The 23,623-nt window shown below is 37.9% G+C and overlaps 9 protein-coding genes across 9 annotated transcripts; 4 read left to right on the top strand and 5 right to left on the bottom strand.

The window, feature by feature from the left end:
- Positions 1-1,016: 1,016 nt before the first annotated feature.
- On the top strand, positions 1,017-1,517 carry FDP41_003612 (uncharacterized protein; the record flags this gene model as incomplete). The annotated part of the gene is made up of 1 exon (XM_044706936.1): positions 1,017-1,517. The coding sequence occupies one exon, from the start codon at positions 1,017-1,019 to the stop codon at positions 1,515-1,517; it is 501 nt and encodes a 166-aa protein (XP_044562333.1).
- A 1,078-nt stretch (positions 1,518-2,595) lies between these two features.
- Positions 2,596-7,965, top strand: FDP41_003611 (uncharacterized protein; the record flags this gene model as incomplete). Its single annotated transcript, XM_044706935.1, has 1 exon — positions 2,596-7,965. The coding sequence occupies one exon, from the start codon at positions 2,596-2,598 to the stop codon at positions 7,963-7,965; it is 5,370 nt and encodes a 1,789-aa protein (XP_044562332.1).
- Positions 7,966-8,268: 303 nt separating this feature from the next.
- On the bottom strand, positions 8,269-8,589 carry FDP41_003610 (uncharacterized protein; the record flags this gene model as incomplete). Its single annotated transcript, XM_044706934.1, has 1 exon — positions 8,269-8,589. One exon carries the CDS (start codon positions 8,587-8,589, stop codon positions 8,269-8,271), a length of 321 nt encoding a protein of 106 aa, XP_044562331.1.
- A 253-nt stretch (positions 8,590-8,842) lies between these two features.
- Positions 8,843-11,137, top strand: FDP41_003609 (uncharacterized protein; the record flags this gene model as incomplete). The annotated part of the gene is made up of 1 exon (XM_044706932.1): positions 8,843-11,137. One exon carries the CDS (start codon positions 8,843-8,845, stop codon positions 11,135-11,137), a length of 2,295 nt encoding a protein of 764 aa, XP_044562330.1.
- A 176-nt stretch (positions 11,138-11,313) lies between these two features.
- Positions 11,314-11,943, bottom strand: FDP41_003608 (uncharacterized protein; the record flags this gene model as incomplete). The annotated part of the gene is made up of 1 exon (XM_044706931.1): positions 11,314-11,943. One exon carries the CDS (start codon positions 11,941-11,943, stop codon positions 11,314-11,316), a length of 630 nt encoding a protein of 209 aa, XP_044562329.1.
- A 50-nt stretch (positions 11,944-11,993) lies between these two features.
- FDP41_003607 (uncharacterized protein) lies at positions 11,994-16,107 on the bottom strand (the record flags this gene model as incomplete). The annotated part of the gene is made up of 3 exons (XM_044706930.1): positions 11,994-14,458; positions 14,551-14,938; positions 15,013-16,107. The coding sequence occupies 3 exons, from the start codon at positions 16,105-16,107 to the stop codon at positions 11,994-11,996; spliced, it is 3,948 nt and encodes a 1,315-aa protein (XP_044562328.1).
- A 79-nt stretch (positions 16,108-16,186) lies between these two features.
- FDP41_003606 (uncharacterized protein) lies at positions 16,187-18,101 on the bottom strand (the record flags this gene model as incomplete). Its single annotated transcript, XM_044706929.1, has 2 exons — positions 16,187-17,147; positions 17,203-18,101. The coding sequence occupies 2 exons, from the start codon at positions 18,099-18,101 to the stop codon at positions 16,187-16,189; spliced, it is 1,860 nt and encodes a 619-aa protein (XP_044562327.1).
- A 376-nt stretch (positions 18,102-18,477) lies between these two features.
- On the bottom strand, positions 18,478-20,610 carry FDP41_003605 (uncharacterized protein; the record flags this gene model as incomplete). The annotated part of the gene is made up of 1 exon (XM_044706928.1): positions 18,478-20,610. One exon carries the CDS (start codon positions 20,608-20,610, stop codon positions 18,478-18,480), a length of 2,133 nt encoding a protein of 710 aa, XP_044562326.1.
- Positions 20,611-21,443: 833 nt separating this feature from the next.
- FDP41_003604 (uncharacterized protein) lies at positions 21,444-23,102 on the top strand (the record flags this gene model as incomplete). The annotated part of the gene is made up of 2 exons (XM_044706927.1): positions 21,444-21,561; positions 21,733-23,102. The coding sequence occupies 2 exons, from the start codon at positions 21,444-21,446 to the stop codon at positions 23,100-23,102; spliced, it is 1,488 nt and encodes a 495-aa protein (XP_044562325.1).
- Positions 23,103-23,623: the final 521 nt, after the last annotated feature.

The raw sequence follows: 23,623 nt of genomic DNA, 5'->3' as shown, positions 1-23,623 counted from the left end.
AGCATCTTTAAAACCAAGAGTGCGTTATATATCATGATCTTCACCAAAACAAAACTCAAGTAAATCGTCCTGATTTCTTGTCTCTCACAGTTCATACAACCAAAGGTTGTAGCGGGAGAGTCGTCATATTCCTTACAGGCATCCCGTCCATATTCGTCAACGAAGAGAAATCTATCTTGCTCTGTTGGATTCCAACATTGCATTTCAGTTTATTTTGGAACAAAAAGAAAGACCACCTCTTCCTCCCTCACCGACTATCCATTATGAGGGCCAACAATAACAACAACAAACAGCATGTTTTCGAGGAAGATCTCTGATTCGGATCGATGGTTCTTTCTAATCTTTGGATCCACATGCGAGTGGAATTTGTCCAGAAAAAAAGCTCCCTGTTGGTTGCAAGTGTATTTTGACTCGCAGACAAGATGTGATGAAAGGACCCTGCCACTTGGAGGACATTTCCAAAAGGAGTCTTGCAATTATGTGCATGGATTTTTTCAACCAATGCCTTGGCTAATGCATATTTGATGCATTTGGATGTTGTGAAAAATTATGAAAGTGGATATTCGATGGAGCTTCGATGAGTGGATCTCGTGATTGTGTTGTATGTAGTGTCAAAATCATGAGAAAGAGGCCTTACATGATATGAAGTATAAGGATGATAAAACTCATTGACAACATTATTCATTTTCCATTAAAGAATAAACTATTGAATGTCCAAACAGTTCACAATTAATAGTATCATCTTGAGCCAAGATGCATCTATTCAGTTTAAAAGGATGATTATTCTTGTTGTTGTTTTCATGTGTGGACATTCAATTTTTTCATTTTAAAAACAACAGCAATTATGGATCACAATCATTTGAGGATTTTGTTACCGTTATTATCAACGAATACAACCAATTTGGTTCGAGAATATCCTAAATTAGTAACGACAGTACGTCAATCTCATTCCAAAACCACAACAAAAACAAATTACCAATTGATCCCACAGTCTCCTTTGCATCACCTTCTCACACATGACATCTGCAGACTCAGAGTTCGTTTCTCATGACCAACCACAAGCAACAGAGTCTCTCCCGTTCGAACAGAAGCAACAACAACCACACATTATTGATGAATCCAACACCTCCATGCTATCTCTCGTCACCTACAAGGATCAGTACATTCAAATCATCCAAAAAGCTGCTTCCTCTCTCTATGAACAATACAAGGAGATGATTCATCGTGTCGTCGGCTCAGTTCCCAAACAAAAAACCAAATTCAAGTATTGGTATGGAAAATATGGAGGTCCATTCACCTGGAAGGATCTTGGAGATCCAATCGATGATTTGGATTTGGCATGTTTTATGCACGACAAATTTCTTCCACTCTCTGATGTGAGGCAACTCACGAAATTGATGAGAGAGTTCTATGGAAGCGAAATGAGCAAACAGGCCATCGCTTACACTCGAAAAATTGAGGGAAAAGCCTTCGGAATTATTGAACCTACTTATATGAAGATCTTTGGAAAGATGTAGAAAAGGGTATGATGCAGCAGGATGAGCTGATTTGAAAGTTTTTCATTACTTTAAGAGAGCAAGAAACAGAGCTACAACACGGTTGACTTGTTTGAGGCTCGCCATTAAACTCCAAGTCAAAATAAGGAGCAAGATATTTGGTAAGAGTGAGAAGAGAAGAATTCGGAATTTGTTGCAATTCGTCTCTCAACAGGGTTGACCACTTTTTCAACCTTGTAGGAGGATGAACAAATTTATCCAAAAAGTAAACCTACAAAGTTCCTATCGAGTTTCGGAAGATAATGATTGGTGATGAAGGACGCGACCATTTAAATTAGTACAGACCTGTGAGTTGCTCCTCTTCTGTTTAGATCTGTACTCGAGTGTTTGTGTTTATAACCTTAATACAGGCAATCAAATTTTTATAAGTACCTCGTTCAAGTGGTACATAAAGCTTTGGGGATTTTTCCAATGAAGTATCAGCCTTCTCATACCTTGTCCGAATTATGAACTAACTGCGAAAGATAGATCTGTTGAGAAATCGATTCGTTGTTATGGGCCAGTTGTCAAAAATTGTTACTCCTCCATGATAACAGAGAAATCACGGGCCAACAAGCTCCAACAAGGACAGATTCAAAAAAAAAATCTGGAACATACCCTAACAGTCCCACTGCAAACAAGTGTGTGGTTTCTTCTGAACTGAATCTGGAGCACCTCTTCTGTAAATTCTCTCTCTAGGTGATTGTTATTCTCTCTCGCACAACCGACGTGAAAGAGAGAATTCATTGGTCGAGTCCACAATACTGTGTCGTCATCACAACGAAAAGCCCGTACGACACCTCTTTTTGAAGTTTCTCTTTCTCTCGATCGAGTGTTGTGTTCTATCACGAGTGGTTTCGAGAAATCACAACGTCTTTCTTGTTCGTTCCAGGTTGTTGTCATCCAACAACAAACAATTGACTCCAAGTCTGTTGTCATCCCATCATCATCCTCCCATTTTCAGAACGCTTTCTTTTGGGTCTATCAACAACAGGATTTTAACAATCTCCGAGATCCTCTTGAATCACTACAAAAACACCATCACCCACTTCAATAGTCAATGAACACAAACTCGTCATCATCCATGGTGGTCTCAACAACAACGGGCCAACCCGTTCCGCCTGTGCTGAGCAATGTTAACCACCATACTTCTTCTTCGACAACAACAGCCTCTCCTTCTTCCATGATGTCCTCTCATTCATCATCCTCTTCGTCCGTGTCTTCTTTTTCTTCATCGGGTCATTCCACAACAACTGCTAGCTCAGTCCATCCATTGTTTCTTCTCCAACAACAACAACAACAACAACAACGAAACATGCTTTTACAACAACAATACATCCACAATAACCTACAACAACCATCCCTTCAATCTCAGCATCATCAACATCTGCAACGAAACAGTCCAACTGCTCTTATTGGCCATCACACTTCTCTAGATTTAAGCCATGTCAGTGGTGGTGTTCTCAATAATACGAGTCCTTCCCAATTCACTCCTCGTATATCATCCCTATTGCAAGAAACGAAACAAACTTTGCACATTTCAGATCTTGAATTTGGACCTATTCTCTCCATTCTCAATCAGAACATGGTCAAAACAACCAATGCCTTACAAAATTGTGATCATACCGAGTTGTATAATTTAGGCGTTCCTCTCATGTTTGCCAAGGATCTGATGCGAAGATTCCAACAATTTCAGTTGATGAGTCATGGAGCAGCGAGTGCTCATTCCCATCCATCTCATCATCCAACAACAACTTCAACTTCAGCACACACGTATGGAGTAACTGCAGTTGCACAAAACACGAATAATATGGATCATGGCATCATGAATTCGAACACTCTTCCTCTACAATTGACCACTACAAACAATCCTCCGAATTTAGTGGGAGAGTTGGATCAGCAACAATTGAATCAAGTCTTGACCATGATGAATATGATGGCCGCACATCATCAACATTCATTACAACAACATCATTCTCAACCACAAAATCAACTGTTCCTAAACCCTGCTCATCTCAACTCCAATAACATTTCACCCTCTCTGAGTACGAATTCGAGTAACAGTAATAATAATAATAATAACAACAATAACACCAACCATCAACACCATCTCAATACTCATGCATCCTCCTCCCAGCAACAACAACAACAAAAAGCTCCAAATTCTCCACTTTCCAATAAGAGTGGTAGCCTTATTAACACCACCATCACCACCTCAACGACTGGCAATAACATCAATAATAACCATACGATGGCCACCACCACAACAGCAACAACCAATGCCAACAATAATAATCACTCATTCGTTCCGTCCTCATCCTTCACTTTGGAAGATCTCTATCATCATCACAATAACTCTAATTATGCTCAAAGCTTACAAAACGATGATGATTTTCAAAGCCTTTTACAACATTCCACATCGATGGGTTCTTCTGGAAGCATGTTGATTCCACAACCATCCACCAGTATACCGAATCATCATCAGGGCTCCTCAGCCAACTCTGGTGTCAGCTTAAACTTCCTTTCGAATAGTTCGTGTGCCAGCTCGTATCAAGACTTGTTTGGATCTTCGAGTGTCACTTCAAACAACATGTTGTTAGACACTCAGGACGTACGAACATCCTCCTCCTCATCATTGAATCATTCAAATTCTCATCATTCTGTTGGTCATACTCCAACCTCCTCTTCTGCTGGTCATGCATCGTCATTGAATTCTTCGGTGGCTAATCATCCTCTCGCCATCATGCTTTTGGGAAATATGAGAAACTCCTCTTCATCGTCAGTCACTGGAAGTGCTCAGAATAGTCTCTCCTCTTCGGGAATGATGAGCTTGGGAAGTGTTCAGAGCTCTTTGGGAGGTGAAAGTATGCTCGGACAAGGAGGAGAAGTAGGAGTGACACAAGCAAGTCACCATGCCAGCTCTTCGCCTCCTCTATTGTTGAATGGACCAACCACAACCAATACCACTCTCTTGACCATGCAGCAACAGCAACTTTCCAATAATTCTGGCATTTCTCCACAGCAACAACAACAACAACAACAATGGCCTCATCGACCACTCATGACCACTCATCATGGTGGCAATCACATGATATCTTCCTTTGAATCACCCAACAGCAACAGTTCTTCGACGTCGTCTCCTCACAGCAACTCTTCACATCAAGCGAACAACAACATGGTTGGAATGTATGGCACCAGCAATGCGCTCAGTGTCTCACCAGAAATGGTTGTCGATTTGGTCGGCAGTACCGACTCTCATGTACTTCCTCAGAATGGAGGTTCTCTGCTTGCTTCCATGGGTATCATGGCCAGTTATCCATGTCGAGTTCACAGTACCGGTGATGGACACAAGCATTGGCCAAAGATTGCCACTTGGTATCAACAGGATCTGAACTCGGGAGAGATGAAAGATTTATTCACCATTGTCATTAGTAAGGATAATCCAAAGAAGGCCTCATCTACCACAAGTAACACCAATTCATCGTCCTCCACTAAAAACACCACATCCAACAATGCTGCCTCTGCGGAAGGACAAGACACTCTTCTCGATTTTAGAAACAAGTACATTAGAATTTCACTCTCAGAGTCGTCACGAGAGGGTCTTATCAAGATTGATCGTTTGGAGAATGATGATGTTTGGGGTTTCCTCACGACCGATACTTCTTGTGGAGCTGACTTTGTCGATGAGTTGAAACAATTGGGATTCTCAGAGAGTTGTGTCACTCTTCCAACAAGTGCACCTCCTCACAAGCAAGGAATGGGCTTTGAGAGACTCTCTCATGAACAAACTGGATCTGTCGTGGTGAAACGTGACGATCAACTTTTATTGATGAAATTCCCTAAATATGGAACAGAGCAGGCAAAGGGTCCTCGAAAGAGAAAACTCCTTCTCGTGAAATATCGATTCAAACACAATGAAATGAATTATACCTTCTTCTCTTTATTCAATTTGAGGAAGGAAAATAGTAATGCAGCTATGAATCGAGAAGACATTTGGTTGAGCCATTTATTCTTGGAGAGCCCATCTTCTTCATCACCAAGCGGCTCAGGCTTGAGAAATCATTCACGAGGTTATCCATCCTCCACCACCGCTGGCTATGACAGTCACAAGAGCTCTCCACAAACCACAGAGAGTATAAGTCCTCCACGTAGCACTCACACTCTCATGTCTGGCAAAACCAAACGAACTTGTGATTGGGATTTAACAGAGTCTGATCAATTACAGTTCCGAAATAACACTCCAAAATCTGGAAGAGGTGGAGTCGATGTGTGCTGTTCCATTGATTTTGTTTCATTTAATGAAAGAGATCAACATTCACCCTCTCTTAAGAGAAAATTCGTTGCAGATCCTACCATTGAAGGTGACATGTTTCTTGTTGAGACCTCTAAGCCCTACGACTTTTTGGAGAAGGGATTTTTCAAGATTGTCCGTGTGACTCAACATGTGGATCATGTCGATTTGGTAGTGAGAATGCCACGTCCAATACGTGAAACAACTGCTCCTCAGACCGTGTATTTCCATGTCTTGTATAATATGAAAGTCATTCACTCCAATCCAATCTCTCGTCATCAAGGTAAATTTACCTATGATCCAATCGATAAGGAAGAATTGGCCACTCAATTCAAGGAAAAGATTTTCGAATATTACAAAATGTATGGCTCTCAATTTGAGGAAGATGTGAAACGATCGGCAGCAGAAAAAATTGCCAACGAAATTCAAAACTTGTCACTTTCGAATAATAATGATTTTGGTGAGTCAAACAACATGCACAAGAATTACTCCAATTTGTATGTACAATTTACAGAATTGTACTATAGAGGAGTTCACGAAGATTCAGACTTGAATGAGGACGAATTCATTAAGGCAGTCAATAACTTTGGCCACGAAACAAGAGATATCTATGGATTCTCATTACTCACTCACTTTGCTATCAGAGGGATGAAGAAACATTGCAAAATATTATTGGACAAGTTTGGCATGCCGTTTGACACGAAGGATAACTTTGGTATGGCTGTTTTCGAGTGGTGCAACTTGGCTAAGAACCCAAACAACATTTTAGAGTTAGCTCTTCAAGAGAAGAAGGCAAAACCTGTTGTGAGACATTCCATTTTAACCACTTCTCGCTCACAAAACATTAATGTTAAACCACAACAAGGTAACTCTTCAGGTCACCAACAGCAATCCAATACTACTGCATTGTCCACTTCACCTCAAGGAGGAACCTCTCCAAGAAAATCTGGATGGATTTCTGACCTCTTTAGAAAGGTATTTTATTCTGCCTCTGCAGGTCAACAAATCACGTTTGATGAGGAAGTAACAGGAGATCGTGACAACACTCCAATCGATGTGAACAGTACGGCCTATGACGAAAGATTACTCACATTCGATGAGAGACAAGCCACTCATTTCTTCTTGGATAAGTTGAGAAAATTGGATGAGAAAATTTCAAACAAGACTGGAAATTCCACACTCAAGAGTCAAATGTGGAAATCCTTATACATTGATGAAAACAAGAACATTGAAGCACAAAACGCTGTTTGTAAAGATAGATTCATGTATAGACACTTTGGTAAGGCTATGGATAATATCAGTGTGAAACACAAAGACGAAAAGAAACCTCCTCTCATGACTGTTAAGGTCATTATCTCAGATACAACAAGCGATTTCAGAAATTCCATCTTTGATCTCTTCAGATCCAATGACAATGATAATTTGTTCGGAACTTTCCACACAGGTCTATTGATTGGACCATGGAGATTTGACTTTTATGATCATTCCATTGTGAGAGTAAGAGGAGATTACAGAAACTTTAGAAACGAGTATGCTGTCTCAGTCATTGATTTTGGAAGCTATCACAAGATTGATCAAATTAAGACAGCTCTCGACACAATTGCATCTGTTTGTATTGAATACAATGGATCAAAGACTTACGATGCTGTTAAATGTAATTGCCAACACTTTGTGATGAATGTCTTGCGTCGTCTCAATTTATGGCAAGAGAAATTACCACAAGCTCTCACACCCTACGAAAGATACATGGAAGATTTAAGAAAAGGCATTAGTGAAAGAAGATTCTATTTATCAAAGGCAATTCTCGCCAAGAAGAAGGAATATCCAGATAGCAAATATTGGGATCAAGAATATGTCACTTTCCACACAAGAAAAGAATTGAATGAATTCTGTCATTGGCTTGACAGCATGAAATACTTTGAATCGGATGATGCTTCAGCTAGTATTGACATTCGACTTTTGAAATCATTCGACCGATCGTTCTGTTTGAGAAACATGAACCGAGAAGATGATAGAGGAGAGGAAGACAAGGATACTGTATGGTTCTTCTCTGAAGATGGAACTTATTTGGCCAACTCGATGAATAAGCTAGTGTTTAACTTGCCTGCCTTAACATTCCAACCTCCATGTCGAGTGTAAATTTTAATAAAAACACAAATCAACAACAACAACAACTGTTTGAATCAATAAACAACCATGATAATTCTGAAAAGTGAGTAGTAAGTTCTTGTTCTGAATAGTTTCATCTCTTTTGTCATGAACTGTTCTTCTCAGTGTTTAACAATCTCAAATTTTTTTTTAATAATCACTTTCCATGCGTTTATTTGTTCGAAAATTCAAACGTTATTCATGGCTGTGTGTGCAATTAGTACAGTTAAACGTGGTTCATGTCATCAAAGTTAGTGTAATTATTGTTGTAAATTTCAATTATTGTTTCTGTCATCAAGGTTTAGTGTTAATTTCAAATATTGATAGTGTCTTGTTCATATCAATGAAATTGGGATTAAAATCGTATTGTTGTTCAAATTCATTCCAGGTGAGTTTCAATTCTTCCATGAAAAAATGATTTCGTTTCATCCACATTTTAGTAATAGATCGATAAGCTTCCTTAGTAAATACTTTGTCCCATTTCTTACCCAATCCAACTTTAGCACCTGTTAGGCTATGGATATCTTGCTTAGTCTTGATGAGGTACAATAGTCGTTTGGAGAATTTCCTGTTATTCTTTGCATATATTGAGATATTATATAAATTCCTAAACATTTCTTTTCTAAGATCACTACAGTATATTTACATTCAAAAATAATGTGTTGCATTGTCTCTCTACTACAGTAAGGACATAGCAAGTTCGTCTTGGATATCTTGTTTGGATTTTCCAAAGTCTTCATCACGTTCACTCTAATTTTAAATATTAGATTTATGGTTCTGAAATCGATTCCTATTGAGGGGTAAATGTTGGTGAAATTTCTGTTCTTGGGAGGAAGGTTTGTTTAACAATCTCAAACTTTCAAAAAAAATGAAACAAACAAAACTTTCCTTTCCGACATCAAAAACAAGCCAAAAGCCTCTTTCTCAACATCATCATGAAACTACGGATGAAAATCATAACAAGAATGGAAAAAAGAGAAAACAAATTGCATTGGAGTCTACAAAATTAATGAATGAAGAAAATAATTTAAAGGATTCGGAGACTTCATTGGTTCACGAACAAACACGAGAAATCATATTGAATAGAATTAAGAGGATTAAAAATACAATGAAAAGCTCACATGATTTGGATACTCAAAATAATACGAGCGGTCCTGTCAATAATAATGCCAAAGAAAATAACGAAAAAAGTCTTCCACAAAAAGATTCCGAAGAGGATTATGAAATTATTTTGAACCACGGTTTTGTATTAAATTCGGAAGATATAGCTTCTGCAGAGAAGGAAACGTCATTTGTTCCTATTGAATGCCTGTTGTTGGATGAAGTCGATGAGGCTCCTGACTTTAATTCGATTGATGCAATCTCACACGAAACGATACAACTCTCTCAACTTTTCTCGAATGTGGATTTTGTTGTTTTATACTTTTTTAAACAAAGCAAAAAGTCGAAAGACCAATCAAATTTATCAAAGAACTTCTCAAAGAACTGGAAGACATTTACAAAGGAACGGAAAGCTAAGGTCATTGGAGTGTGTGCACCACAACATTTTCAACAACAAGAAAAATCATGCAAGCATTCAATCATTGTCGATAAAGACCTATCAATTTGCAAATTGTATAGATGCATGGATTCCAAGTTCACAAAGCCACAACTTGTGACATATATCATTGCAAAGGTTGGAGATGACACCTCTAGGCTGAAAATTGTGAAAATTTTTCACAAAACACCACCTAATACTCTTATTACTAACATTCTAACATTTATTGACAGTTTTTCAATGAAGGAATTTGAGGAACAATCCTCACACTTTCATTTTCAGCTCACACATTCACCCATTATGAACTCTATTCATGATGCAAGCAGTAAATTATTGGCAAGCGTCACCGGAGAGACTATACACGACAATATTGTGGAATTTATTTCTGAAGGAGAAGCTTTTCAAGCCTTACACGACCATTGCTTCGAGCTGGTTCAACACCTCAAAGATCTTGAACCTAAAACAAGAAAAGTATGGGAAATTATCCTTCTGTATTTGAAAAAGATTATCATGCTGTGTCAGAAAATACACAAGGAATATCATACTCAAGTCCATTCGTATTTTCAGTCCTCTAATTTTTGGACAAAATTCTGGGATGAAATTTTTGAGATATTTTCACAATTGAGAAATGGTTCTCTATTATCTTCTCTTCAACGTCATGAACTCATTCACAAAATTATCGCCTTAGAAAAGGATGGTCACTTGGGTTCAAGACTTGGAAGGACATTATTTGAAAAGAAAGAGAAAAAGAGATATTTACAAATTGTTTTTGAAAATTTTAAACAGAGACCCACACGAGAACATTTTATTGAAATTGAAAAGAACTTTTTTCATCATTGTACGGACAAAAAAGAAGAAATGATTGAGAAAATGATTGACTTTTGGGTTTCCAACTTGGATCATCATGCTCATGATGTACTTTTTGTGTCATTGGGATCTGAAGATCATTCTAAAATTTATCAAATTCTAAAATTATTGGATTCCCATGTGGAAGACACTCCTGAAGAATTACAAGCAGCAAAAATTATTGTGCCGAGCTTTCCCAAAGAAATACAACAATTGTGTATGAAGAGAATGAAGAGCTTGTGTTGTAAAATGTTAAATTGCCTTCAAGCGAGGATAAGGTATTTACTGAGCTCGAGCAAGGAAGATTCTCCATATTTGGAAATGTTGAGCGGCCAAAGCACAATGTCAAGCGAAGAAATGCAGCAGCGTGCGTTTATTCAACGACTTGATCTTCGATTTCAGGAAGAGATTCAATACAAGGAACTTAAACGCAAGCTTGAACATGTGGAGATTCCCTATTATGTGTACCCTTCTTTTCCAAAGGCATTTCAAGATTGGGCTCTCATACTCCGAGAAGCCATTCAGAATGTTATTGCTGCGAATGAAGATTCAACCAAAGATAAGAGCGTTCTGACAGCAGAATTAAGGTCTCAAATTTCGGCATGTCTTTCGAAGGAAATTCAAAAAGTTGGCCAAGAACAATATTGTGCCATTTGGGAATTGTTAAATCAACTACAAACAAGTAGGGCAATACGAAATGATTGTCTAGGATATGAATTTCAAGATCAAAATGGGTTGGGAATGGTCACAATTTTACTTTCCATGAAAAATTCAAAGTGATTCAGATAATTCACACACTCCATATTATTCAAAACAATAATAAGACACTTAAACATCAAATGAATGAAACGTTTTATTTACAGGTCTTATGGAGATTAGCTGATGCGTCTGAATCTATTTGTTATATACACTTGTTGGCGCATATCTTCCTGCAAAATTGCAAAATCCTTCGCAAACTAATTTGACTTTTCAAATTTAATTTCTTTCTCCAAAACTTGAGATAATTCCTTTTGTAATCTCACCCAAAATTTAGGAAAGCCTTCTCTCGTACAAATCCAATCATCAGCCACATGATCGTATTTGAAGTGCCAAGGACCGCTTAATGCACTCGAAAGCCACAATTCTCTCGCTGGTGTTTGTCTTGAAATCACAAAAATCAAAGGTCCATTTGACTTTCTCGTTGTAATTTTAATATTCACCACACCATCATGTCCTCCTTCAACTTCCATATCAATACCCTTCTCTTCCAAATAATCTGTTTCATTTTCATAGAATTCATCCAAAACTTCAGTGATGTATTCCACGGATCGATTGATTGCTTTTAAATATTGAGTTTGAGTAAATGGAAAATCTCCGAGTGAAGTATGGTCAACCATTCCATCACCAGATTTTTCTGAGGAAAGAGTAATGGAGGAATGGAAATTCCGACAATGATGAGAAAAATAAAAAGGAAATTGTTCATGATTCCGATCTCTTAATAATGAGCGAGAGGAAGATGAAAATATACAATTCTGTACATGATGATGATTCTTGCTGTATTTCACCACGTTCAAAGAAAGAGCAGAAAAGAGCCGATGATTGAGCATTTTTTTAATTTTTACAAATTTCTTAATTAGGAATCACCTCAAACACCATTTTATTGTTCATGATTATCATCTCGATGATGACTCTTGTAAAATACGAGTAATTGTTTGTACTCTTTCAATAATTTAGAAATTTCAGAATATTTCAAATCATCAAGATGTGCATTTTCAAATTGTCCAACAGGATCCTCTCCATCATGATTCGATGAGTTCAATAATTTTCCACTCTCGTGTTGCGACTTTTTCTTTGCTTTCACAAATACCATTGGACTTGTATTCACTTCATCGGTCTTGAAAATAGTTTCATCCACCTCTGTAGTTGTATTGTTTGAATACTCAACCATGTCATCAATCGTGTCATGACTTTGTGAAAGGGTTGGACTTTCAAATAATGTTCTGGAAGAACCAATAGAAGATGTATTCAAGTGTTGTTCAGACGTTCCATGATGAGACGAAGTGTTCGTTCGTTCTCGAGAATCTCGTGCCAAAGAAATGGTAGGTTTGGAAGATACTCTTTTCTTTGAGTGATGTGGTGAAGATGTTGTAGTGGTGACCGTGTTGGTGCTCATGCTGGTGGTAATTAAGGATTCATCCACATTAAAATCTAATAAAAATTGAACGGCTGTTTCAAATTGATTGAACCAATATTCATGTTCGGGAGGAACGCCACTCAGTAGTTGATGTTGGTGAGCTTGTTTGGAATAGTGAGAAGGTGATGATTCGGAAAAGACTCCACAAAATCTCTTGCAATAAATTAAATGTGAATACAAATAAGGAGTGTTTGAGCGGATAATGTTATACACGAGCAAGATTAAAAAATCATCAATATTGTAAGAATTTCCTGCCATTTTCATAGTTTCAATGAGAATGGAACAGCAATGTACAATGACTTTAACTTTTTCTTCTGGCATGATGAAAGTATCTAATTTTCGTAATTCCAATTGTGCCATTTTGCTGTCACAAACTTTTGAATATTTTGATGGAATTCCAAAGTCAAGAGGTTCAACGTCGAAGAGGAGGGAATTTTTTGTACTCAGCAAATTATCCTCCTTGTTGAATAATTGTCGTTGTGAGGTGTTTGCGTTGTCAAAAATTCTGGGAATCATTTGCCGATAAATCTTTGACATGATTGTTTTTTGTAAAAGTTTTTCAATGCGCTCCAATTGATGTTCTGGAATCTTGACTTCTTTCAACATGTTAAAGATTTCTGTTCTTTTAGAGATAAATTGATTCTTGATGAGTTTTTTCTGATCTTCTAAAAAGGCAGATTTTGAAAAGTCTTTCACAAATTGTTTAGAATCAATTTCATTGATAAACTCTCCGACTGAAATATTGTCAAAAATGTCATCGGCTGTTTTACGTTCCTTCTCCAGTTCATTCACTTGAAGTTCAACGCTGTGAAGAATACGCAATAATTTCTTGTGTTTAGTTATCATGAGCTGAATGTTTTCTTCCCAAAAATCCACATCTCTCATGACACTCTTAATGAGATCCTCCATGGGTTGATTTTCTGGGTGCGATTGTAATTCCTGTTTGAGTTCTTGAATATAACAACTAATGACACACCTTTCAATGGATCCATCATTTCGTTCCTGAGAATCAATCAAGTTTAGTAATTGTATAAATGTGTGCATATCGTCTTCTCCCAAATATTTAAGCTCAGAGCAAATTCTCTCAATAGAGTCCACAGAAAGTAATACATGTTTCAATAATTGTGAAGTACGTTGAGTAGAAGTGTGTCTGTTTTCATGGTTGTTATTGTTACTATTATTCGAAACTAAGACGTCTATATTTTTCATGATTTCATCTGAATTCAGAATCTTATGATTCATGATAATGAACTTTTCATCTCGATAATTTTTTCTATTCCAAGACTGGATTTCTTGAAGATTTTCAAGGATTATCTTTGGAACATCTTCACATGTTTGGAAAAACTTTGATTCCATGCATAAATGAAATAATAATTCTACATCCTTTGTGGAAATGCATATGGGGGACAATATTTGATACTTTTTCAATTCTTCAATGGAGGACGAGGTTACTACGGATTTTCTGACATGATTGTTAATGTAAATTTTCAAGTTTCCGACGAGATCTTTTCTCTCATGAAACCAATCATTTAACATGTTCTCAAACATTGAGTTGAGCTTAGTCGTGTGTCCTTTGATAAAGTCATTCAAATAAAAGAAGGGTGATGATTTGTCAAAGGTTTTTTCCATAGACGTGTAGTGCAGAACTTGGATGACAGATTTGAGTTTGTGTTGTAACTTGCTTCCGACTGGAACATCGGTCAATTCAAAGCATTCTGGCCTAGAGATGGCTGGCAACAAAAACCAGCCAAACAGAAGTCGCTTCAACATTTGAATTTTCTGATTTTGAGGAACTTGAGGCCCGTTTCTTTTCGTCAATCCTTTGAGTAAGTACTTGAACAGCAATAATATCGGAGGTGGTAGGGTTGAGATTTTCTCATAGAGGCTGTGTAGAATTCTTGTGCATATATTATATAAATTTGCATCAACTACAAATACATTTCGTTGAAACCGTATATTAGTGACATAAATCGAAAAAATAAATTTCATGATTTTGATTCAATTTTGAAGTAATACTTACTCATAGATTGTGTAATTAGTTGCTGTTTCATCTGTTGTTGTGTATTAAAGACACTGCTAGTGACATAGTCGGGTGAAACAGGAGAGACATCATTCACGCTACACGTATTTTGGAAAAATAAAATAGGAACCTTCTGTGAAGGTTTGTTTGATTCTGGTACTGATTTTTCTTGCTGCGTTGACTGTGATGCGAGGGGTGAAATGTCAAGAGGAACTTCGAGATCTTCATTTGAAAACAAATCAAATAATGGATCTGTCATGATACTCTTGATAAAATGTTTTCCTTTCCTCCTCAAATAAAGGAACACAAGTCGATACAGGAAAATGTTTTCAAATAATTCAAAAGGATTTTCTGAAGAACAACTCTCAAATACAATGTGGAATGTGGTCTATTCATCCACAAAAAATTTCCACGGTCACACATTTTCACAAACCGATGCTAAAGTACTTCCTTAATACAAACCTTAATGAATTTTAGAACACATTTTGTCTCTAATGGATTTCCAGAATTTCCATACAATGAATAAATCATTATAAATGCAAGTCGATCACAAGACTCAAACTCTTCAGTGATGGATGAGGATCCACTCGGTGACAATGTCTCTGTGGGACTTGAAACTTTCCCATTTTTAAGAGATTTTCTTTGCAAAATTAATTGATTAATAAATTGCTTTGAAATCCAATTCTTGATACTTTTACAGAATAGTTTTGGTTGATGACGAATATATTCAATAAATTCTTCATAGTGCCGTTTAAGTACAGAAAAAGGATGATCCTTATCGTGATATTTAAACATTCTTGATGGTTTAGTAACCGAGGCCAACTTGAGTAATGACGAGCTCTGTTGAGAGCTTCCATACGACGCCGTATTATTGTCATTGAGACTGGATGTTGTTGAATTTAGAGAATTGCCAACCGAAAGACTACTGCTGCTACCACTACTGCTGAAAAACCCTTGGAAAAGCTTTTTACCCGTTGCCTTGGCAATAGAGGTTGCAGAAGCACTGGTTGGAACCAGAGTGAGTATATCATCCGATGATGCTGTTAAATTACTGCTGCCTGCAGCCATTGTCGTGATGAGAATATTCATGAAGTTCGGATCATCGACCATCATGAAAGAATAATTCTTGTCTATGGCAACAAATTGTAATCGTGTATGATTAATAATTAATGGTAAATTCATTCTCCATCCATTGATTCTATCACATGCATTTTGGATATCGGTTCGTAATTGTTGATGAAATAAATGTTGTTCACGAAGTGTTTTTTGGAGTCGGCTCACACGATCGAGTATTCCCAACTCTTCCTGTACTTGCTGATGTTGTTGATGTTGTTGTTTCAAATCGGAAGGATTTAAAGCAATTGAAAAACGTTGATTGTTAATAATACTGAACATGGAGGGAGATTTCGGGATGGATTGGGGTTTTAATTTGGGGTTAGTCTCCTCTGTTTTATGGTAATCATTGGTTTCATTCGTGTTGTTGGAATTGGGCGGTGATGGATTACCGAGAGCAGGCGATGATGAAGGATTTACAGGAGGGGATGAGGGAGAAGACATTACAAATAACCGTTCATTATTTTTTTAAGGCTGCCAAAGCAATTAATTCCTTTATGACAACATGACTCTCAAGCTATTATTATTCGATGGTATATTGAAGAATTCCATCTAAATGACCGTCACCTGCAAAAACTGTGGCTTTTCCAGCCTTATTGGGCATTTTGGTTGTCAATGTGTAGAGACAAGACCCTTCCTTTTTTGAAAAGGCTCTCATATCAGAATCAATGGATAAATACATTCCCATAGCGCATGACTCTGAGGGAGCTTCAACCTTAAAGGTATATTCGGTGTTTCTCGAAAGTTTTCCAAATGAAGGCTCAACAAGTTTAAAACCTAGATCACCCATCTTTGGGAAAACGAGAGGAAAGCCTGAGAGATCCATGGAGGCTGAATCTGCAACTTTGAACACGTATGTACATCCCCAATCTTTCTCTCCGTTCGCCTCACGTCCTACAAATACCACCAAATGATATTCAACATTCTTCTTTGGTAAGAAAATTTTTACATGGGCGGTGTCACCATTCTCTGAATAAATAGGATTTACATTACTGAAGAGGGGAGAACCACCATGCCCCTCTGTTAAGTTAAATAACCATTTGGTTCCAGGGAGAGCTTTCATCACTACTTCCTCAATATTAGATTTTTTCAGAATATTGTAACCTTTGTGATGAGAGACTGAAGTGAGACCATGATCGAAGCCAATTATGCAAACTCGATCCTCAAACACTGACTTGGAAACGGGAGAAGGAAGAAGCTGCCAGTTACTATCTGATGGATAATGTGCAGCGATAAATTCATACGGGGACATGAAAAAGTATCTATCGACAAATCTTGCCGTGAATGTTCGTCCATTTACATGGCCAGCGCCCCAAGTTGCCTCTATCAAATGCCACTGACCATCCTCAGTTTTAATTGCTGTCCAAGCATGATTTGTTGATGAGATGGGTTTTCCAATTTCATAAGAGGCACCCTTCGCGTAACCGTCAATACTTTGGCAGTCAGTTATACCTGCCACTTTACACATCTCCTTAAACAAGTCACTGCAGCAGTTGTTTGGTAAAATTTTTGCAATGCAATGTAAAATAATTCTCTTACCTATATCCAGAGCATACTGCTTTTCGTGATTGCCAGGCCGAATTTGAGGTGTACGACATCTTACCACTATATAATCCCTCCACATCGTATCGAATATTGTTTGTGATCCATCGATAGATGGCTCTTGCTTTCTCCTCAATAGTATGATACTGATCTGTCAAATAGTGAGCGCACTTTTCTAAGGTTGCTTCCTCTGATTTTGATATGGAAAGAGCACGTCGATCTATTTCTGCATATTTGTGCTCGTATTGTCTGAATTTTCTAAAGTCTGGTTGGAAGGGGGTTGGCTCAAAATTTTCTAAGATTGCATCAGGAACTTGAGGACGTGGTATTGCCTGTTTTGATATCAAAGGAGTTGCTTGTTTGTCCTCTGTTTTAGGTTGTTGCTTTGATTTGTTGTTTCGAGCTGATACCTCAGCCTTTAGATCGTTAGTATTTCGTTGCGTGGCATGTTGTGATTTTGCCTTTGTGTTGTTCACAGTACTTCCAGGATTTGTGTGCTTATTTACAGAGGAACTAATGGCAGAGCTATCTTTTTGAGTGTTTGTAGTGGCATTGCTGTTGGTAGGGATCTTTTGATCTCTTCTCCGATTGTACTGAGAGAATGTTTTGTCTGGTGGTTTTGACGCAATAAAGGAATGCTTGACAATGGTTTGTGTGGTGGAGGTGGTAGAGGAGGTTGTGACGATGTTGTTTGAATTGTTGAGGGTGGTATTGGTTGTGATTGTTGTAGTCATGGAATTTCCTCTTGCTCCTGAACTACTGGGGAGTCCCCTCTTTCCCGACCTGCTTCCCAACAAGTTCGCTTCCCATGCAGGTCTTCGTTTGATGAGGTGAGTGTCTTTTGCCAATCCCGACGAGGAGCCACTCTTTTTCGGAATTGCGCTGGTGCTTTTCATGCTTCTAGATGTTATAAGAAAAACAAGCAGATACGTCGATGAATTAATATTTCCTACAAACGATTATGAAGATGATGTAATGAGGATGATGATGATGATGGGGTAGTCCTCCAACTCTTTGAGGGTTGTTGGGATGAACGATCCAACTGCCTTAACGAATTTTTTTTTGTGATTAAAAAAACTGCTTGTGATTAGGTATCTCTGCCTGATCATCCGTGATTATATGTTCCCGAGTTCAAGAACCATGCCGCAAGAGAGTCAAAGAGGACAACATTTGCATGAATGTTATTTATCATATGGTTTGGGTAAAGACATTGGAAACATAATCGAGTGTTGAGTATGGAAGAAGAATACTTTCCATCTGGAATTAGAATTTTTATTTGAGACCAAACAATGGATTCACATCTGTTTGTTGTTGTTCTTGTTGATAAGGTGCTTGCTTATTCTCGGTGCACATCTTCTTCAACTCTCTTTCATAAGTGTTCCATGTAGGTGATTGATCAACGAAATCATTCATGATTTGCTGTTGTTGCACTTCAATTGGTATGTTATGAACCGTACTAGTGGTGGCGTTGTTGTGTGTTTCTGTGGTGGTAAATGGCAAATCCAATACGGTTGGGTTCATGGAGCCCAGTAAGAGCGTCAATAATTGTTGTTCCATCAATGTGTGTTGTTCGCTATTTCCTTGCAATTTCAAACTCTCGCAAGTATCAAACAAATTGGATGCAAACATGTTGGATGAGGAGAAGGGTGATTGTGCACCAGCAGCATAGAAGGATGGTGTTGAGGCTGAGGTGTTTTCAAGACCAACAGATTCTTGATCTCGAGTTCTCTTTGAGCCTTTCTTGAAAGTTAGAGTCATGGAAGGTTTTGGAGAGGTTTCATTGGGAGAAGAAGACTCTTCGGGTGGTGAGAGTGGTGTTGCAGCAGAAGCAACTGTCGTTCGAGGGGAATCATGATCTTCCTCATGAGAAGAATTTGGGCTTGAACTACTGGATGATGTTGAAGCTTGTTGTTGTTGCTTTTTAGAGCCAGGTCTTGCAATGGGCTTTTTGGATTTGATGACAAATGGAGGTGATTTCAACACGACCACATCCTTGTAAGTGTTGGAGTTAGTATTTCCCTCTCTCACAGACAAGATCACTAATAACCTAAACTTTTTGTATCCATACTTGTAGGAGCAAATATTGAACTGAAATGGACCCAATTTCAAATTCATACCATCGAAGGAATGTTCTGTGTTGGACATGCAACAAGGTTGACCATCTCCTGGCAACACGGGAGAACCATCTTCAAAGCAAATCTCCACTCGGCACTTGACCTTATTCTTGTTCAGTTCATTGAGGGCTTTTCGTGAAGGTTGTTTTGCATTCTGTGAAGTGAGAGTGGCAGTACTCACATAATCGTTACCAAAGCTATTCATCTTCATGAGCATGTGATACTTGTATGGGATTTTGTACCAAATGGTTTCGAATTGAGAAGTGAAAAATTCCTTTCTCTTCTTACAAGCTTTGAATTGAGGAAATTCACCCAATTCCCATTCATGTTCTCGTTTGGAATCGAGCCATTCTGTTTGCCAAGAGTCCTGATGATTGGAGGATGCAGCGTTGTTATTCTCAACAATATTCGTCGACGAAGGGTCATTCACGACGGTGTTTTGAGAGGGAATGTTGTTATTTGCAGTGTTTTGAAGAGGAGTTGTTGAATTCAATGATGATGAGGTCATTGTAGTTGGAGATTGTGTGATTGCATTGGATTTTACTTGTTGTTGAAGTTGTTGTTGTTGAAGCAACGATGCCTGTTGTTGGGCGATGACCTTATACGAGAGTGTGTTTATCGTGGGTTGTTGTTGATGTTGAGAAGGTAACTGAATGGGTGCATGTTGTTGTGGCAAATGGTTCAAGAGAGAACACTGTTGTGGTTGAGAGGTCAATTCCTGAAGTTGTTGGATGTGTGAAAAAAGTGCCTCATCCATGTCCAAACCAAGAAAGTCTGTGTTGTTGCTGTTGGAATTGACCATGTTGGAATCGTACAATGCTTGTTGTTGGTAATTCTGTTGATTCAAAACAAGCAATTGTTGTTGGTTTTGAAGCAAATTATGAGAAAGTTGATGATGATGCAAGTATGGATGGTTATGATGAATATTCGATTGAAATGCAGAAGGTGAAGTGTACAAGGTGGAGTGTGGATGAAGTTGTTTTTCCAACATCAAAGAAGTCAATGGATAGCTGTTGTTGGCATTCACAGCAGTCGATAAGAGGTGTTGCATTTGTGTGGTGGTGGTTGTGGTGGTAGTGTTTGGATGGAGTGAGTGGAGAAGGTTAAGATGATTGGGAGATGACCGATTGGAAGAATTCGATTCGACTTGAGGTGGTGGTGCTGAATAGAGAAGAAGATTGGAGGTGCTATGAATACCACCATCGTTCGTCGTGTTCACAGCAGTGGAGGTAGTTGTTGTTGCTGTTGCTACTGCTGCTACTGGATGATAGAGAGAATGATATAATTCCATAGTATTCATCATCATCATGTTAGAGAAGTGGAGTTTTACAATTAAAGATGGGAAGTGTTGTTGTTGTGAATGTACGAGTGATAATTGTGATTTCACAAAATTTGTTCAATAGTACCGTAAGTGGTGTTGATGGCTGAATTTAGTAGAGACAGGAATATTGGGAGTCAAATCGAATATATTAAAACACACACAAATTAAAAAAGAACTTGGTTTCGTGTGATGATGGCAGCACGTGTTATCATGCGCGCTCTCTTTGGACAACGTTGGTTGGATAGGACAGGACAGACGGTGGTTGTTGAAAAGACACGAAGAGTCGAGACTTGTTCAGTTTCAGATCCACAATGCTTTCACTTTTTTCAAAGGTGGTTTTCTTCATTGTCTCAGCATTTGGTTGCTTCTGAAGGTGTTTCCCATGATATCACTCTTGTTTTGAAGCGTGATAAATGCGTGATAAACAAAAAATCACGAATATCTCGCGGCCGGAAAAACTTTGGTTCTTGACAGTTGACTGTCTGATCACTTTTGATGTCGGGTTTGTTCGCAAATTGGTAAAGGAATAATCAAATAATTTTCTTATTATTCAACATTAACTCTAAAGGAATAGTGACAGGTCATCAAGATCAATGGCATATCAATTTTCATTTGATCTAGTTTCTAGCCCACGACTTCAAGACACAACCCAAAATGTTGAATTCAACCTTTAATAATAAAACCATTGAGGTTCAGTCACAGTCTTATGAGCTCAACATGTATCTGAACCTTCCTTACAGTTAACAAAGAATGAGACTATTTTCTGGTGTTCAATCAGTTTCTCATAAACAACATCAAAAAAAATGTTCCTCTTCAAGCGAAAGAATAGCTCGGCGATCAATACCGGCAGTGCCAACAACAACTCGAATAGCTCGGAACAAAAACAACAATTTACTTTTGCTATTCAAATTGAGAGTATTGGTATGTGTTTTGATCCAAGATGATGATTTATCAAAGATGGATTGTATTGTTGTAAATTACCAATATGATGATCATTTCCATAATTTTTTTTTTGAATACAACTCGTGAATGTTATGGATCTTACAATCTCCAATTTTACCGACCATTTTGATGATCCTCCACACATCACAGAAAATGTTCCTCTCTATTTTCAAGTTCCGCTCGGCGTGGAGTTGCACAAATTGAATTTGACTTCAATTCCTAGCCAAGCCATTCTAACATTGAAAGGAAAGCTATTCAGAAAGAGAAAATTGATTGGAGCAACATCTTTTAAATTGACTGATAGTGCCTCAAAACAAATTACTTATGCCTCTACGTTGGAATTTTTGGTCAACATTCCCATCGATAAACAGAAAAATCGTATTTTGAAAGGACCAGTCACATCCTCAACTGTTTTTGAACCAACATGTTGTGATTCTCAACAGGATACCAATGATGATAGCGATGATGAATATGCTGCGATGTCCAATAATAGTAACGGAAAATTCTTGCACATTGTCGTATCCAAGAAATTCAATACTGCTTCTAAACCCGCCTTTGTCAATGATTGCTTATTGGATTTAACACATTATTGTAGTTTACAGCAAGAATGGCAGGGACGAGTTTCTATTCCTGTTGAAATTACGAAAGATGTGACTGCAAACATTAATTTACAAATATTTTCTGTTGTGGGAAATCAATTAAGTTCAAATGGAAGACGATCTGGCAGTTTGGATGTTCAAAGAGGTAAAGCAAATAGCTCGTCAACAACGCCACCATTAAAACGAATCGATTCCCTGAATGACAAAACAGATACATCTCCACAGCAACAAATTCCAAAAGTAGCCACCAATTCAACATCTTCAACGCCTGTAAGCGTTTCAACACCCACTTCAACATCGACCACAGCAGTTGTACAAATGTCGACTCCTACAACAGTTTCCTCTCCACAAATTTCACCACAAAACATTATTAAGGAAATGAATTTACTTCAGTTTGAATCGAGCACTAGTTCGCCATCCTCAACGAACAGCAATGTAAATAATAACAATAATAACGGGCAAACTACTGTAAATAGTACCATGAACAGTAATATGGGAAATGTCAATAACAGCTCAAATGGACTTTCTAATCAAAGCTCTATGAGCGACTTTTTCAAAAAGAGAGCTGAGGTGAATAACGGAAGATCTCGTTCCGACTCCTCCCCTGGGCTGCAACTAACAAATTTTGATAACAACAATGGTACACCAAACTCCACATTCTCTCCAACCAGTGCATATCAGGTGGACAACTCTCCATCTGAATCACCTTCAGTAGAAACTATCAAACAGGAGAACGCTCATCTTAAATCTGTCTTGCAACGAGCTAAAACCAGATTCCAAGAAGTTGTGACAGAAAACGCGCAACTCAAAGAGCGAATCAAACAACTAGAGGCACAAGTTCTCTCATTACAGCTTTCACAAAACAGTAACAGCATACAAATTCCCAAAACAGCCCAAGATTTTTTTGATCCATTTCAATAAGTATCATCCTGTTGACGATCAATGTAAATAGAAATACTTCAACCTGCTATATTAAATTATATTAGAACCTTTTTTACCACATGCCAATTCTTCTTGCGTATGAACGGAGGTATTTATACAACTGTATGTTTTTCAACTTTAAAGAAAAGAATTGAGATCTTCCTGTAGGCCTCAATGTCAATTCTCTTGAGGTGCGACTGTTTTGTCCATTCATCGTAGTTTGATTTAAACAAGGGACTACTTACCAAAGAGGAGAAAGAATACATGCGACGATGTTCATTACTTTTGGCAGTTTCATGTCGCTATTATTTACCTCAAAAGCTGTCAAGAATCAAACTTTGCCAACCACAATTCGCACGAATGAAATTCCTTTGTAATTGTCATATCAGTTATTTCTGACGATTCTCCCATATTTAAAAAAGAAATCAACCACATCAATCTCTCTCATCCGACTTTCTCTCATAGCATTATCGTCTCTCATTGCTGCTGCTGGAGTGATCGCCTTCTTGTACATCAGTCAA

The sequence above is a fragment of the Naegleria fowleri genome (genome assembly GCF_008403515.1).
Source record: "Naegleria fowleri strain ATCC 30894 chromosome Unknown tig34, whole genome shotgun sequence".
Classification (NCBI taxonomy): Eukaryota; Heterolobosea; class Eutetramitea; order Acrasida; family Naegleriidae; genus Naegleria; species Naegleria fowleri.
This window is presented reverse-complemented; position numbering and strand designations above follow the sequence as displayed.